Below are 16,822 nucleotides of genomic sequence, written 5' to 3'. Positions count from 1 at the left end.
AATCACCGCTACTACAATGTTCACACTCCACAACAGCCGAGAGGACGTTCACAGCCCGATTCTCAACTTCATGTATACATTTCTTTATCTAATTAAACGTATACTTTCCTCAAGATTTTCCAAACTGAATTATTGTAATCATTGTTTTCAGCTACTCTATCAGACTTGGTATTTTTTTTTTTTTTTTTTATCTAGATCTAATAATGTTCATTCATACTTCACGACCAAATATTTTTTCCAGCCGATCTAATGTAGATTTTAAAACTTAATTCTATTCTTGAGCATTATACAGGGAGGTAGGCTTTTATCTATAATCTAATTTGACATTCATACTGACGGCAAAGTACTTATCAGCCGATCTAGAGATTCTTAATTCCTACCTAGAACTTGTGTACCTTACGTCAAACACTATCAAGAGCTTAATCTGGTCACCAAGTAGATTAACCAATATTCTAAAGCTTGACAGTATACCTTAAACTACTAAGGGAATACAGGGGGCTTGGATCTTAATATAATAAAGATTAATTTTTTCTCAAGTTACAGATAATGAAATTTATTTAAAACCATAAATATCAATAACTAATAAGTTACAGGGACCATAAACACCAAAACTACAGAACCACTTCAATTTTTTTCTAAATTGGGGAAAACTTGACGCGTATAACCAACTCAGTCCACGAAAATTTCCCCAGAGAACACTCGGGTCCTAGAAATAGCTCCAAGAAAATACAAAATACAAAAAAAACTCGATGCAAGAAGCTTATACCGGACAACACCGAGTACTTAAAATTAATATAAACTTAATCAGGGATCCTATTGCAGTGTGAAATATACGGAATCAACCAGCCAGGGAAAAATTCTTCACTGACATACTATCTAAACATATTATTGGGTCCATTTGCCTAATCAAGTCATATATACTTATGACAAATGTTAACCTACCCCCACCCAAGTGTGGAATATATCACAAATAGAAAGACTCAGTAGTACCTTATGTTTAATGTGGGAACACCATTCGTGACCATTGTCCAAGCTCCAGATCAATTCAGTCACCCGTAACAAAACACAAAACTGTAAATTTACCTAAACAAATAAAATTAAGTGGCAGTTGAAGATCAATTACTTAAAATAATTCCTTAAATATCTGAAAACTATGACTCCCCAGCTCCCTAAACGGCACTGCCAATACTCTGTACCCCACCTGCGATTCCACAAGCGAAAGAGAGACGTCTGTAATCCCCAGCCGTAGGTAACACACTGGGTAAATGAGTACCCGCCTCACCCGGAGTCACCTCCTCAACACCGTCTCGAACTTCTGTTGATTCAAACCACTCGAGCCCAGTGTGTGGAACGTGGATTTAATTGTGACTATTGATGAGTCCTGACACTTGTAAACATAATGAGTGCTAGACCTTAGATCATTGGCACTTAAATATATCAATAATCAATAGTTTAGAACCACAATTATTAACGTGAGACAGCTCGTGTAGTCGCTCAACTCGTCTTTGAACTTCAAACTTGTTATAGTAACCCTCTCCACCCTCGTCCTTATTCATTAATACACTTTCGTAATACAAAATAGTCGTCTCAATAAATTATTACTGTACAAGGTTTATCATATTTATAGTTATTTGAAGTTTTCTCCCGAATTCTAATTTCCCTGAAAATAAACTGCTGAAGTTTGGTCTGTTTACAACAAGCGGATGAGCGAAGGATCAGGCAAGACTCAGTTCAGTTTACTACTTTTATTCACAAAAAATATGTGAAAAAGTCTTAAAAGACTTTATCTGATTACAGCGATAGTATTTCTCTTCCCAAATTAACTGTGTTCTCAAAATGAGTCTCGTATAGTTAGTCACCCATATACAGCTGAGTGGTGAACTGTGCACGAACCAGACCTAAAAAACACGAGGCGAGTGATGGAGCCACTAGACCACAACACCATCATTCCCAAACTGCTGTATAGTCAATAGCGTCACAAAATTTAGTATAGATTTAAAATCCTTTTGGTAGAAATTAGATTAAATAGTTCGGTAGTTTTGTAATCATGGCGAGAATCTACATTACATCTTTCTACATTATCTACAACCCTCTACATTCTCTAAGATAGTGTTGTTAATCCCTTAACTACAGCTCTTTGGTCGTGTCGCGTCCAAGATGCCAACGTGAGAGTCAGTCCGTATATCCTGGCAATATTCCGCCTCACCATCTTCCTTCATTCCTGTTCGAGTCAATGTGATAAACTTACCCAGATGCTCTTCTTTGACTTAGTGTAGCCGAACGAACAATGACTCAGGTAGCTGCTAAGGAGAAAAGTGAACTAGGCCAAGACAGAGGAGGTTTGCGTGTGAGAAGTGTGGGAAGCACAGTATAATAATTATACTATACTTCCCGACAATTATTGGAGACAGACAGACATTAGCTGTTTGTGACCTCTGCATCGTTTTCCATTATTTGAGTTGTATTAAATATTTATAAGTTCATTAGAGATGGAAGTAGTCAAACAACAATTATCTGGGTATAATATATTTGAAACTTTACGATATATTTTTTATTATATAACCCATATAAATCTGTGTTATATTATCCGACATATAATAATCAACATTCACCGTAAAATATTTATCTACATAACTCTTTTCTATTATATGTATAATTAACTTCTATCGTATGTAATTATCCTAAGTGACACATAAAGATAAAACGTAAAATAAACATCAAGGTATAGATAGGGTCGTTATACAAGACCTTACACTCGTTAGTAATTTAGTACAGGACTGGGATGACGACGCCGGGAGGAGGCCTGTGTGAGGGCGCTGCTGATACTGTTCAAATCCTGCACAGTTACTGCCCCGCCTTGAAATCATGTTGGGCGAGATAGTAACGGCTTTGTGTAGTCTGGTTTTCCGACAGAGGACGCACGCTAGAATTGTCAGTGGTGCCCCCTTGCGGCTATTCTTCCCGCAGTCTTCACACTCCCAGTGGCGGGAGAGGATTGTTGTACTGAGTTGGCGGTCCATTGGTTTCGGTAAAAAACATCCTTATTGTGGAGGTAAGTGTGATTGATATCCGGTGTGATTTAGTACCAGTAAGTATAACCAGTTCACCAACACCACCAGGCTCACAGATACCCAGACCACAGGAGGGGATATAGCCTACCTTTCCTATCTCAACCTGGCAATTTTGGGTAACATGAATCCAAAGTCCAAGTGACTCATAAATCCCACGGTTTACTGGGCAAGCCTATCTTCTGTATACGTCACATAATCAGGGCACACTCATATGTATCTCCTGGTACACCACAAAGTAAAAAAATAGATAATAATAAGAAAAAAAATGTCACAATACAACAAGCTCACTGTTTCCCAGCGTTCGATGTGCTCTGTTTACTCGCGCAATCTACGAAAACTTTTAAGTGGTAGTCGAAGAAGACGACAAAAGGTGGTACATGTTCTCAATGCTGCAGGAGACAGTGTGATGTGGTGTCAATTCATAGCACTGGGAGGAGGGGGGTCAAACAGCACAACGGAGGAGGGTGTGGATGAGATTGTTTCAGTAGAGGAAGGAGAGGGAGGGTATGTGCTCTGCCAAAGCTTAATTACCTGACGCTGGTGATCAGGGGAGTCTGCAGCAGTCAATCACAATGCACCATAATCAATCCAGGTAGGTTTTAGCCAATCATTACACCCCAGCCATTGTAACCAGCCAATCATTATTCATCAGACGTAAGATTGCCAATGGAACACCACACTGTAAACACCATACTGGACAATGAATTTTAACCGTAAATCGAGACATAGCAGCTCTGGGACACCCAACTTGGCGTAACAATGTCCTCTGGAACATATAACTTCTGCAGATAACTTACACACTTCCTTCAGCTGTGATTACATTCGTCAAACTAGAAGAATTCCAAAACAAACTTGACCTACTCCCCTCATATCACCGTGAACTCTCTATACACGTAAATATATAAAGTAATTTTTGTTTGACTTTATTTTAATGTGCAGTATCGTACACATATCTGCAGACACCCTCAAGTGCTTATTACTACACGCTATATAACAAGGGTTCAATATATCAGGGTATATGGGTGATCAGAACATGAGGCTATATGGCGATCAGTACACGAGGCTATATGAGAATCTATACATGGTAGCGGGGTGCTCTTGGCCGTCATTTACACATTAATAACACATACTTGAGGGACAAAGGCTATTTATTTTACATTGTCAGTAAGGCGTTAAGGTTATTCTGCTTTACATTTCACTTTATTCGGACTAAGAACTTATGTGATTTGGGTAACCCTGAGACATACAGTACATACGTTGGGCGGCTCAGGATGCTGTATGTATAAAGCTGTTGTTTCTTACATATTGTATGTATACATTGTGCGTTTATGTATACTGCACAAGAATTATCACTCTGTGTACATATATTATAACTGTAGGGATACACTGTGCATGTATGTGTATATTTTGCATAAAGGTATTTGAATAAACAGATCATTTATTGAGGCGGATTCAAAAAAATCATCGACCACATCGAAAACAACGATGCATATATAATAAAAAAAACAATTGAGTATGAATAGCCTAACAATACGCAGTAACCCTTGATAACAAGCTAAGTAAAACTGGTTGACTGTGCTTCTAAGAGAAATAAATTATTGAAGGTCAGTTGAGACGTACGAGTGGCGGTTACAAGTACTAAAAACCTTGGCATTCAAGACAACCCTCTTTCTCTGCGTGGCAATCCGTAGTACTTGCAACTTAAAAACTGTCACTAATTTTAGCTTTCAATTTAACAGTAGCTAATTTGGTGATTGTTGAGACACCTTCAGCGTAGTTATTCACAACGTTACGATGTAGACACAGCCAACAGTGTCGTGTGGCCCGCACGGAGAGGTTTACAACACGGGGCTCCAGCAAGCATACTTTATTAACATTGCCGCCAGTCTACCAAGGGTTGGCCACGGGCGCGATGTCGAAGCCTTCTCCGGTGCTGTGGGGTAAGAGAGAGTCAAGTTAATGTCAGGTAAGGTACGGCAGTAGTATGGTGATGAAGGTTAAGTGAGAGAGGAGAGGGATACCGGGTAAAGTGGGATTATATGCTTCGTTTGCCTGAACTGTAGCTTGGGTTAGTAGGAGGCAACAAGCTGTGCTGATATGCTTGGTAACGGTATGTGTGGTGCGTAAATTCTAAACAAAGAAACAAAAACATAGGTAAGTTAATTTTATGAATGAATTTTAACTGGTATTTTAGATTGATGTTTAGGTTATTCATGCCGTAAGGACGCTACCATTTCTAAAGTACTAAACACTGTTCTATTAAGCTGGTTATTCATCTATCCAAAATTGCCTCTATATCTACAATTAGATCCTCTTCATGCTCACTTATTGTTATTTAATTGTAAGTGGTTTAAAGGCGGCTATTTTACATGGTTGTTTTTAATGTACAGTTATTACAGTTTGAAAATTAACACATATCAGCAGGTAAACAAATCATAAAGTATTATAAGAAAAATATAATTAAAGAAAATATTAACAACAAGCTTGATGTACAGTCGGCCAAAGAAATATGGACACTGGATCTGTAATAAAAATGTATCCAAACAAACCGCAACAGAAAATAAGATATGTTGCTGCCAGTGCCATCGGTTTGTTGACGTGTGAGAGGGTTAGCTCAGCAGGATTCATACCTCACCTTGTAAGGGAATAGAGTAGATAGCCCTTACGCGAGTTACCGCTAGATTTTGTTGTGTTCCAGTGCGTGTGTTCGTTTGTGTGCGAGGTGTGGTACTGTGGTCAGGGTATCCTCGCTGTCACTGGGGCACTCCGCATTCTCTCTCCAGGAGTGATGGGGTACATAGCGCTCTTATAAGTGAAGGAAAATGACTGTAGTAGTGATGAAAATTCAGCTGCCAAGAAATGAGCCAGGGGGACTATATACTGTAGTATGTCCCGAGGCCTACAAGTATGACGCGATTGGGTAGCGAACAGACTGTGGGAGCCAGCCAGTGTTTCTTCAGATAACCCGCCTCCTGGATGTTCTAATACCGTGCTGAGTTACTTGTTGTTACTTGAACTGTTTTCATAGCTATAAAGTGGTAAAGTTTTCTAGAATGGAAGATATATTATTATATTTTTGTTGTATTTGTGTGGAAAGCGTGAGCGAGTATAAATAGAACTTGTGATGTACTTTTTATATTAATAAACTCTTGACTGGAATCTCCTATTTATTTGGCCCCTTACGAGAGAATGTATCTAAAAACCCTGAGTTATGAGATCAAAACCCTTACACACACAAATCAATTGCTCTTTACTCATAGGCGGAAGAATATTCAAGTCTCCGCCAAAAATAACACCAATGCTTTAATTCACTTATAAATTATGCAAATACTCTGAAGGGCCGACTATACTATACATGCATAGAGAGAGAGAGAGAGAGAGAGTGTGTGTGTACTGTACGGTACACATCAACGGACCAGACCTCAGTTGACTTCACATCCAGAAGGTTGGTATTTATTTTATACGAACCGCGAGGATATGTTCTCTTCACACTGGCAGTTTATTGATACTAGCATATGGGATCACCTGCAGATTAATCACCCTAACGCTATCTGGGGGTTAGGTTAGGTCTAGTTAGGTTATATTAATATAGGTTAGGTTAGGTTAATACTGGTTAGGTTAGGATAGCTGGTTAGGTTAGGATAGCTTAATATAGGTTAGGTTTAAGTTAGGTTAGCGTTAGGGTGGTTACTTTTCAGTTGAAATAAGCAGAGGGATTCGAATTTTGGATAAACTATGAAAATCCATCTCAACTAACAAGGTTATGAGGGAGACTTAATTGTTGTTAAAGTATTCTAGTAATTGGTTGATAAAGTTCATATAGTCAGGTAAGAAGATGAGTGGTTTGAAGATAAGCAGTCACACTATGAACATCAACTCGACAAAGAAAACTACCATAAGGTTTAGTGAGTGACATGTTATCAGCTCTTGTACACATCTCAAAAAGTATCTTGATGGAGGGTGATCGATGAATTTCACAAAGAACACTAAGACTCCTATTGTCTCAGTAGGGTTATCAAAATCCTTCATCCGTTGTGTCATAATTGTCTAAACACCAAATCGTCTAGGTACTTTTTGGGGTGTGTGGTATATCTTGTTCTATGGTTCATTATATCGCTTCAATACAATACACGTCAACAGCACCAATTAGTTTAGGGAATTCACTGTAGGTCATCAGAGTTACAGTGACAAAAGACATATCTGGAAGAATCAGGTGAAGAGGATCGAAATTATTCCTTTTTTTTTTTCAAAGGTTAAAGTGAATCGCAACATGGAACTTATCGGTAGTGATGGCTTTATATATTAGGTTTCATAACTGTCTTGAAACTAATTTTAATTGGACGTTGGGAAGAGAGTTTGTTTCTATAAGTAGGAGATAGTGGTCGAGACTGAGGTCATTATTGAAACTGATTCATAGACCTGAACCCCTTTAACTACAGGGACGTCACTTTTAGTATTTTTTACGATTAACGCCAGATTTTATTCAGCAAGAGGAGATCCTATACACAAGGGGCTAGTAGAATATCTCTCCTAGTAGACTCTCCTACTTGGACTTTCCCTCCTAGTTGACGCTCTCTCCCTAACCTCTCTCCGGCAGTCACCACCTTCGGGAAAACAACCCGACCCTCTGAGGTTTGGTCCGTTTAACACCAATCACAGAAGAACTTGGAGTAAACAGTGCAAAACAGAAGTGCTATCGTGTGCAGTCATATCACTTGAAATTATGTGCTTAAAAACAAAACACACACACACACACACACACACAGAGGAAGGTTTGTGGAAATATTTAAATCACGTGTTTATATGTCCTCTGTGGTAGGACACCTTCCAGCTGTTCTCTATACTTAACCTGTCAACACCTACTGCCTGGGAAGTACCTGTAGTAGTTGTGTTGGTTACTGTCCTCACTACTGTCTCAGCTGTGTGTTATAGATGTTATTTGTGTTTGACTGTATGTTTGTGTATGTATAGACGTGGTTGTATGTATATGTATGAATATTAGTCTGTGTGTGTGTGTGTGTGTGTGTTTTTGTCTCTGTCAGTCTGTTTTTGTGTTTATCTATTGTAAACATTTTTAGATTCTCCAAAAAGGTCACTCATGTTTACTATTCTTGTTTAATCTCTTCAGAAGCTCTTCAATGTTTATGAAAATACAGAAAATGTAAATAATGAGGAATATTACAAACAAGTGCACCGGGACTTATGACGCATGCAGCTCAGTGAAGGGAAGTGGTTGTGCTGTGAACCATAAAAATAATCTTAAACCATCATTATCATCACTCAGGTCCTCAAGAAACGGAGAAGAAATAGTAAGAAATAAAAAATTCTTCAGAAAGACACAATCTGGACTTAAGAGTACATGCAAGTGTCTGGTTTTTAGGCTTGAGACCACCACAGCCTGCCAGGTCCTTACTGAGAGAAGTCAAAAGGTCATCTCGTATATCTCTGCCCTCAGTTTTGGATCACAGGGCTGCTTGGAAGAATGAGAAGAAAAAAAAAAACAAGGAATTTACTCGATGGGTTGATGAAGCTGTGTCTGTCGCCTACACACAGTACACAGAGAGGCTCCGTCACGACGCCTTGTGAGAGAAGTGTTCCTTAGACACCTTACATCACATCATAGTTTCTCAAGGGGTTGTTAATCGATATCTCCTCGTAACTGGCGATTTAAGAACAACTTCATTTATCACTTATTATTCTAAAGCACAAGAAAGACATCCAGAATTATATTAGAGTTGTACTGAGACTCTACTTTGTTACGTTCAGGTAGCACCAGTTACGAGGGAAATTATACATGTAAAGTCTTTGTGAATACGAAGCCCAGTGTGTTACTACAAGGCCAGTGTCCTTTACTTACGTTAAGTTGATCACAAGCTCTGTTCACCTCTCTGTTACTACCTCTGATCACTAGCTCTGATTGCTGCTGTAGTTCCAATCACTAGCTCTGATCTCCCTTCTCTATGGCTAGCTCTAATCACCCCTAACTGATTCTGGCTGAGATTAGCTCTAAGACTAGTTTAGCTCTGGTCAGCTCTGTTGTATGATCAGCCAGGATGTGATACAGAGCTTAATACTCTCGAGGCGCCACTCCCTATTGCACATTCTATGGCAAAAAAAAACAACAGAAATAACATGGTGACATTACAACTACCTCTACACACGCTTCATGAGACATCTGTGTAGGCCTATAAATAAAAAGATCTCGTGTATAAATAAAGAGATATGACGTACTTGTATTGCGTGTTGAAATCGGACTTTTCAGGGTTGAAGTTGGTCTTGTCGACGTCGTTGGTGGGGTATTCCCTGACGGCCAGCACCTTGGCGGAGTCAGTGACGCGGGGGCCTTTACGATGTTTATACCACCAATACTCGAAGGCCAGAGTCACGCACGCCAGCCCGATGCCCACGAAGATCACGATGAACACACCACCTGGCGGCCGCGGGATGAGTTAGTATGTAAACAATATGGTGTTATGGGAGTTTCTAGTCTAACTATATGATGGTGTGACTCCCTGTAACGCACTCTCTCTCTCTCTCCTCCCACCCTTCCCTCTCCTTCTCTCCCTTCCTTTCCTCACTCACTCCTCCCTCCCTTCCCCCCTCTCTCCCTCTCCCCTCTCCCTCACTCACCGATGTTCTCGATGCTAATACCGTCACTCTGGTCGTCGTCTTTCTCACAGACCTTCTTCTCAGGGTTTTGATTCCACCATCTCTCCTTCAGCGTCTCCAACTTCCTCTGGTTCAACAGCTTCAGGATCCTGTAGGGGGAGGAGGTGGTGGGGTGCGGGAGAGCAGAGGAGAGAAGGGAAGAGGAGGAGGTGGTGATGGAGAGAAGGAGAAAGGGGAAGTGGTGGGGAGAAGGGGTGGTGGTAGTGGGGCAAGAATGGAGTAGGAGGAGAAGGAAGTGGGAGAGAAAGGAAGAAGAGGATGTGGGAAAGACGGAGGAAGAAGAAGAAAGGAATACAAGGAAAACAGAAACGTAAGGGAGTTGATAATAAGGGACAAAAGAGGGAGAGGAGGAGGAGGAAGACAAGGAAAACAAAATAAGATAATCAACAAAAACAAAAATAACAACAGGCAATAATAATCAACTTGTCCTCACAAATTAGACACAAAACAAAAAATCAATAATGTTACTAATCTACCACGTACAAACAGTTACATTCTATTTATCATTATTTCATTTTTTCTTTATTTACAGTCGTCTTTAGGTTCCTCGGTGACACAAACACACACGCAGGCAGAGAAACAATGACTTAGTGTTTTATTTACCACTGTACGTGATTAACTGGTACGTGTTGAGTGAAGTACGTACAGATGATCATATATCAAGCACAAGAACAAGACAACAACGTACGTAAAGGACAGAAAAACATACATGTACATTCGCCCTCCAAAAAAGTATCTTGACGATTTTGTGTTGAGACAATATGACACAACGGATGAAGGATTTTGACAACCCATAAGAGACAACAGGAGTCACAGTGCTCATTTTGAAATTCATCGATCACCCTATGTATAGATACTATTTTTGGAGCTAATGTACTGAAGATTAAGACACACATACACACACACCTCTCCTCTAGTTTGTCTTTCTTACACCACCAGGAACCTGCAGTAGCGACCAGACAGTGTACGCTATCAGCTCAGGAGATCATAGGCTTGTATGTTATCAAGAGACTGAAGAAGGAACTGTAGTGAGATGACTTTACGTAGGACTCCTCTCGATTGATACTCCCATCCTACTCTTTCCATGTAGGATGATTTGCCTATATATTGTAACTGGCAGAGGGTGTGTTGGATGGGGTGAAGTCAGTATCATACCTTCAATAAATGCTACCGTCCTCCCAGCTGTTTGGGTACTGAGGATTATAATCTTTCACAAGACTGAAGTTTATACATTTTTATTCAGTTCAGAACAAAGTATGACAACTAGAAAACTATCGACTATCGTCACTACACAGTCAACATACTCACCTGGTACCAAACTACAGGAATAAGGGAGGTAAGCGTGTGTTAACTGGGATTTGTTTACACTGTGATACTTTCAGTGGGATAGAGAGCCGCAGCGTGAAGGACAAAGTACAGGTTGGTGTTCGGGGAGGTGTTGTTGGAGGGTGAAAGATGAGTGAGAAAAATGATGTTGAAATATGAGGGTGATAGATGAGGGTGACAGTTGAGGGTGGCAGATGAGGGTGACAGTTGAGGATGAAACAGGTCGAGTGATAGAGGCGAGAAGTCAATGTGGAGGCGACTAAATATATGGAAGGCTGAGACACTAGGGTGAAGGCTACTGTTACTGTGTGTGTGTGTGTGTGTGTGGGAAGACTGAGGAGTGTCATCCACCTGTACGGACCAACTCACGCATCATTGAACTGGTCCTTGAGAGGAGAACCTTGCTGAACGGCGATGGCGTAAGGCTTCCGAGAGAACTCCTCCCCGACTATTTGCAGGTCACAGTTGGTCAGCACCTGGTAGCGGATATCTGTAGCGTCACCTGAGAGTGGGAGGTGGGAGGGAGACGGGGAGGTCAGTGAGAAGAAGGTGGTTACGGTGTCAGGGAACATGTTGAGGGCGTAAGTCAGGACCTCTGTGGCGCGGACACCATGCTCTGCCCCTTCAGGTAATGAGACAGAGACCAGACAGGCGGTGCTGTGGACATGGCTGTGGGATGCGAGAGTTAACTTACCTGTGTGTGTGTGTGTGTGTGTGTGTAAGGTAAATCGCCACGGGATTATGGACAGACAGAATGCGTCGTGTTGTGTGTATGTTGGAGAAAAGTTCAGGTTAGTTAAGACAACACCTACGATTTGTACTTCATTAAATACTCTGTGACTGTGTTGTCTTCAGAAATTGTTATCATTGATTAAAAACAATTACTCTGTAGATGGATATATTGTACCCAATCAACGCTAACAGTGAGAGTAATCCTTAAGACGATTTTTGGAGAGGAAAAAAATAGTAGTTTCCTTTGAAGAATGTTTCGTGTAATAAGGAAAAAAATTACTTCAAAAATTTCTGGTGCATTCTTGAAAAAAAAAAAATGAATCCATGCTGGATCACCAAACACGAACGCCCAGCAGTCTGACAACAGCCATGCTTAACACATATAAAAAATGTGTTGTATGGCAGCAAAACATCACCAAGTGCAAAAAAAAAAAAAAAATAGATCCACGCCATCAAAAAGTAAATTCATCCAGGGAAAAATATCTTCATTTACCAGGGCCAAAAAAATCTGGACATGCTGGCTTTTCCGTCAGACCAAAAACACCGAAAACACCAAAAAGCACCACTAAAAAAAAAATACACATTCTCAAAAATAACAAAACTTCTTAGAAAAACACATTCCAAAAAAGGTTGAAATGTTAAAAAAATGGAATAAAAGTGTATTATCTATTTACTCACGCCCCTGAGAGCTGGTCTTTGAGGGGCGAGCCCTTGGTGACGGCTATGGCAAAAGGCTTCCTGGAGAACTCGTCCCCGACTGACATCATATCACAAGAGGTGAGGATGGCGTAGCGGATCTGTGTCGCGTCCCCTGTTGGTCACACGCCCACACCAACCCGTTACATGTCGCTCTGAGCTTACTGTTACTACTGGTCAGGAGATGTTACGTGTTACTGAGGTGACGGAGCGTAACAGGGATATGTATTGTGACTCACCATACGTTACATCCGTTACTTAAGCTCGCGTTACATCCCGCTCTGAACTTACTGTTACTTATTAGGAGATGCTACAGTCAGAAGAATTTTTGACTATGTGTTAGACGCGAGTAAACGTTAGTGTGTATATAAGTATCTTGATCTGATTATTTCATTTAATATCACAGGTCAAGTGGCGTTACTGAGTCTAATGTGACTGCTTAGTAACCGTTACTATATTCTGCGTCTCAATAAAAAAAAAAATTTACTTAGATCAGCGTAACAACCTGTGATTTGATGCTTTGTCTAACGATATAGTTTGTGATGTAATGTTTTCATAATGCGCCGCCAGGGGGAGACAGAATATACAAGAAACATCGATTTTATACCATAACTATATAAGAAACGTTGACTTTATACCATAACTATATAAGAAACGTTGACCTTATGGTAGAAACAAGACCTTATGCCATAACTATATAAGAAATGACCTTATGCCATAACTATATAAACGTTGACCTATACAACTATTGTATACCATAACCTGAAACGTTGACCTTATGCCATAACTATATAAGAAACGTTGACCTTATGCCATAACTATATTGACCTGCCATAACATAAAGAAACGTTGACCTTATGCCATAACTATAAAGAAACGTTAGAATATACAAGAACATATAAGAAACGTTGACCTTATGCCATACCATATAAGAAACGTTGACCAGCCATAACCATAAGAAACGTTGGACTTTATACCATAACTATATAAGAAACGTTGACCTTATGCCATGCAACTATATTTATAAATATATGGATGGTTATAGTAAAATGAGGATGCCATCACGGTAAACCAAAATGTTAATCTACAAAATGTTATTTATATATATCATTAATAATTCATCTTTTTTGTACAGTAAGAAGATTATTATTAAATTGCACAGCCAGTTTAACACATCTCTCCCCACATCTTCACCATCACACCTCAACCTTTCTTATTCTCCTCGCCTCTCAACCCTCTACCTCTTCTGCTAATCCTCCTCTCCCCCTCTCATTCTTCCCCTCCTTCCCCCCCCTCCCAGTCCTCTCTCTCCTCCTTATCCCCCACCCCCTTCGCTCTCTCTGTCACAACACACTCAGGTAGGCAAATCCTTCACTGGAGGAGGTAGACTTCTCACTCTCCAGCACGGCTTGAAGGTGATGGGTAGTCCAGCCTCCCTGCATCGACTGCCACATCTTGGTGTATTTGTCACCGGGGTAGTCCAGCTAACTTGGTCTCTCTAAATGTCACATCGAATCGTTTAGTGACATGTCCTTCCAGATCCTGATGGAGGGAATGTATATTGTAGGTGTGGTGGTGACGGGGAGGTGTGGTGGGAGGTGAGGTGTGGTCGGTGAGGTGGTGGTGAGATGGGGAGGTGGGTGATGGGGAGGTGTGGGAGGATGGGGAGGTGGTGGTGATGGGGAGGTGGTGGTGATGGGGAGGTGGTGGGATGGGGGAGGTGGTGGGTGTGGGAGGGGTGGGTGATGGGGAGGTGTGGTGGTGATGGGGAGGTGGTGGTGTGTGATGGGAGGATGGGGGTGGGAGGTGGTGGTGATGGGAGGTGGGTGGGTGAGGTGGGGAGTGGTGGGGGTGATGGGGGTGGGGAGGTGTGGTGGTGATGGAAGGGTGGTGGTGATGGGAGGTGGTGATGGGGGGTGGTGGTGATGGGAGGTGTGGTGGTGATGGGGAGGTGTGGTGATGGTGGTGGTGATGGGAGGTGGTGGGTGTGGGGTGATGGGGAGGTCTGGTGGTGTGGTGATGGGTGTGGTGGTGAGGGGAGGTGTGGTGATGGGGAGGTGTGGTCAGATGGGGGGAGGTGTGGTGGTGATGGGGGAGGTGGATGTGGGGATGGGGGTGTGGTGGTGATGGGGAGGTGTGGTGGGTGGATGGGAGGTGGTGGTGGTGGGGGATGGGGAGGTGGTGGTGATGGGGGAGTGGTGGTGATGGGGGTGGGTGGGTGGGGATGGGGGAGGTGTGTGGTTGAGGTGGGTGGTGGTGGTGATGGGGAGGTGTGGTGGTGGTGATGGGGAGGTGGGGAGGGGGGAGGTGGCGGTGGTGATGGGTGGTGGGGGTGGTGATGGGGAGGGGTGGTGATGGGGAGGTGGGGTGATGGGAGGTGGCGGATGGGGATGGGGAGGTGGTGAGGTGATGGGGAGGTGGTGGTGATGGGGAGGTGTGGTGGTGATGGGTGAGGTGTGGTGGTGGTGATGGGGAAGGTGGTGGTTGAGGTGGTGGGATGGGGGAGGTGGTGGTGGGTGATGGGAGGTGTGGTGGTGATGGGGAGGTGGTGGTGGGGGAGGTGTGGTGGTGATGGGGGTGGTGTGGTCGATGGGGAGGTGATGGGGAGGTGTGGTGGTGGTGGGTGAGGTGTGGTGGTGAGGGGGAGGTGGTGGTGGTAGTGGTGAGGTGGTCGGTGGGATGGGGGGTGATGGGGTGGTGTGGTCGGTGGTGTGGTGTGGTGGTGGATGTGGGAGGTGTGGTGGTGGTGGTGGTGGATGGGAGGTGGGGAGGTGTGGTGGTGGTAGTGGTGAGGTGTGGTGGTGATGGGGAGGTGTGGTGGTGACGGGAAGATGTACTGGAAGGGACACATTAAATAAGAACCTCTTTTTAAATAAATTAATAAAGACGCTCCGTGAAAACCAGCACCCAGCTTATTTCACCTTTAGACCTAACCTAACCTAACCTAAACCACCAAGGTATCGTTAGGGCTTTTAATCATCAGGTGAAACAAACGACAGGTGCTCTCGTGTGAAGTGTCCCCCTTAAACGACTCATCACTCACTCGTAAAACTTCTTCTCTATGTAAGCCATCCTCTCGAAGTAGGTCATGGTGGAGGTGCCGTTCATGGGGGCGTACTGGACCTTGTACTGGTTACTGAGGTCGTCCAGGGACTCAATGGGAGTATCCAAACGCGACACTGAAGGAGGGAATACAAAGGTGTCGTCAGAGTTATTCAGTTAGGTGTTACATGACTCATAATAGTTATAATAATCACACTAGCCATAAGAAAACTCAAACAAATCATTTCTCAAACAATCAATTATTCCTTAACTCAAACGTGATGACTTGTTAACGTGATGACCTGTTAACGTGATGACCTGTTCACGTGATGACCTGTTAACGTGATGCCTTGTTCTTGATTATTTCTAAAGCTCTTGAGGTCCCAGGTCTTCCCATGTTAAATACCCAGTCTTTCACTTTCCTCTATACCTCCTCTCCAGAACACTTAGTTCCTATTTCCCCCTTCCCCCCCCTCCTTTTCTGCCGCTATTTCTACCCAATTTCCCAAGGGACTAGTTTTGTGGATGTCTTAGTATTAGTGACAATAAGGCATCTCAACTAACCTGTCAAGAAGGCAGCCAAGTTAGCCGTGTAGGAGGCGATGATGATGAACCCAAAGAGCCACCAGGTCGCCGCTACTAGCCTTCCGGACAAGTTCTTAGGCGCCTCTCCACCACCCTGAAGAGACGAGAGACGAACACGAGGGGTAAACACAAGGGGCGCTGAGTGATGCTCTCCCTAACACAACATCACAGGAACACAGGAACACAACATTTTTCCTCTTACCACCAACATACAATAACACATATCCACTCATCAACATAGACACAATGACTGGACTTTCCCACCCTCCTCTTCCTACCCATTCTCTTCCTCCTCCTCCTCCTCCATCTTCTTGTTCTTCTTCCTCCTTTTTTGCTAGCTTCCTCCTACTCCACCTTCTGCTATTCATGTCCCCCTCTTCTCTCCCAAACCTCCTTCCTCCTCTCCCTCCTTCAGCACCTACCTGGGGCGTAAGGGAAGTCATACAGAACCATAGACACTCCTTCAGGTTGAACTCTCTCTTCTCGTCGTCATCCTTGTAGCGTTCCTTGTTGTTCTGGTAGCTGTAGGGGCTGAACCGGTCGAAGATATACAGGAGGACGCTGTAGGAGAGAGAATGTGTACAGAATGATGTTTTAGGAGAGAGAATGTGTATAGGAGATGATTTAGGAGAGAGAATGTGGACAGGAAGATGTTCAGGGTGACAGAATGTGGACAGGAAGATGTTCAGGGTGACAGAATG

The 16,822-nt window shown here is 42.6% G+C and overlaps 1 protein-coding gene across 1 annotated transcript in view; it reads right to left on the bottom strand.

Moving 5' to 3' along the window:
* Positions 1–2,510: 2,510 nt before the first annotated feature.
* The window catches only part of LOC121872893 (ionotropic receptor 25a-like), a 33,813-nt gene continuing 19,501 nt past the window's right edge, over positions 2,511–16,822 (bottom strand). Inside the window, 8 exon segments of the mRNA XM_042375984.1 lie at positions 2,511–5,004; positions 9,303–9,501; positions 9,702–9,829; positions 11,436–11,570; positions 13,851–14,036; positions 15,538–15,673; positions 16,101–16,215; positions 16,544–16,682. Coding sequence (XP_042231918.1) covers positions 4,959–5,004; positions 9,303–9,501; positions 9,702–9,829; positions 11,436–11,570; positions 13,851–14,036; positions 15,538–15,673; positions 16,101–16,215; positions 16,544–16,682 — 1,084 coding nt within the window. The 3' untranslated portion in view covers positions 2,511–4,958.

This window comes from Homarus americanus, unplaced genomic scaffold, assembly GCF_018991925.1.
Source record: "Homarus americanus isolate GMGI-L3 unplaced genomic scaffold, GMGI_Hamer_2.0 scaffold11022, whole genome shotgun sequence".
Lineage (NCBI taxonomy): Eukaryota > Metazoa > Arthropoda > Malacostraca > Decapoda > Nephropidae > Homarus > Homarus americanus.
This window is presented reverse-complemented; position numbering and strand designations above follow the sequence as displayed.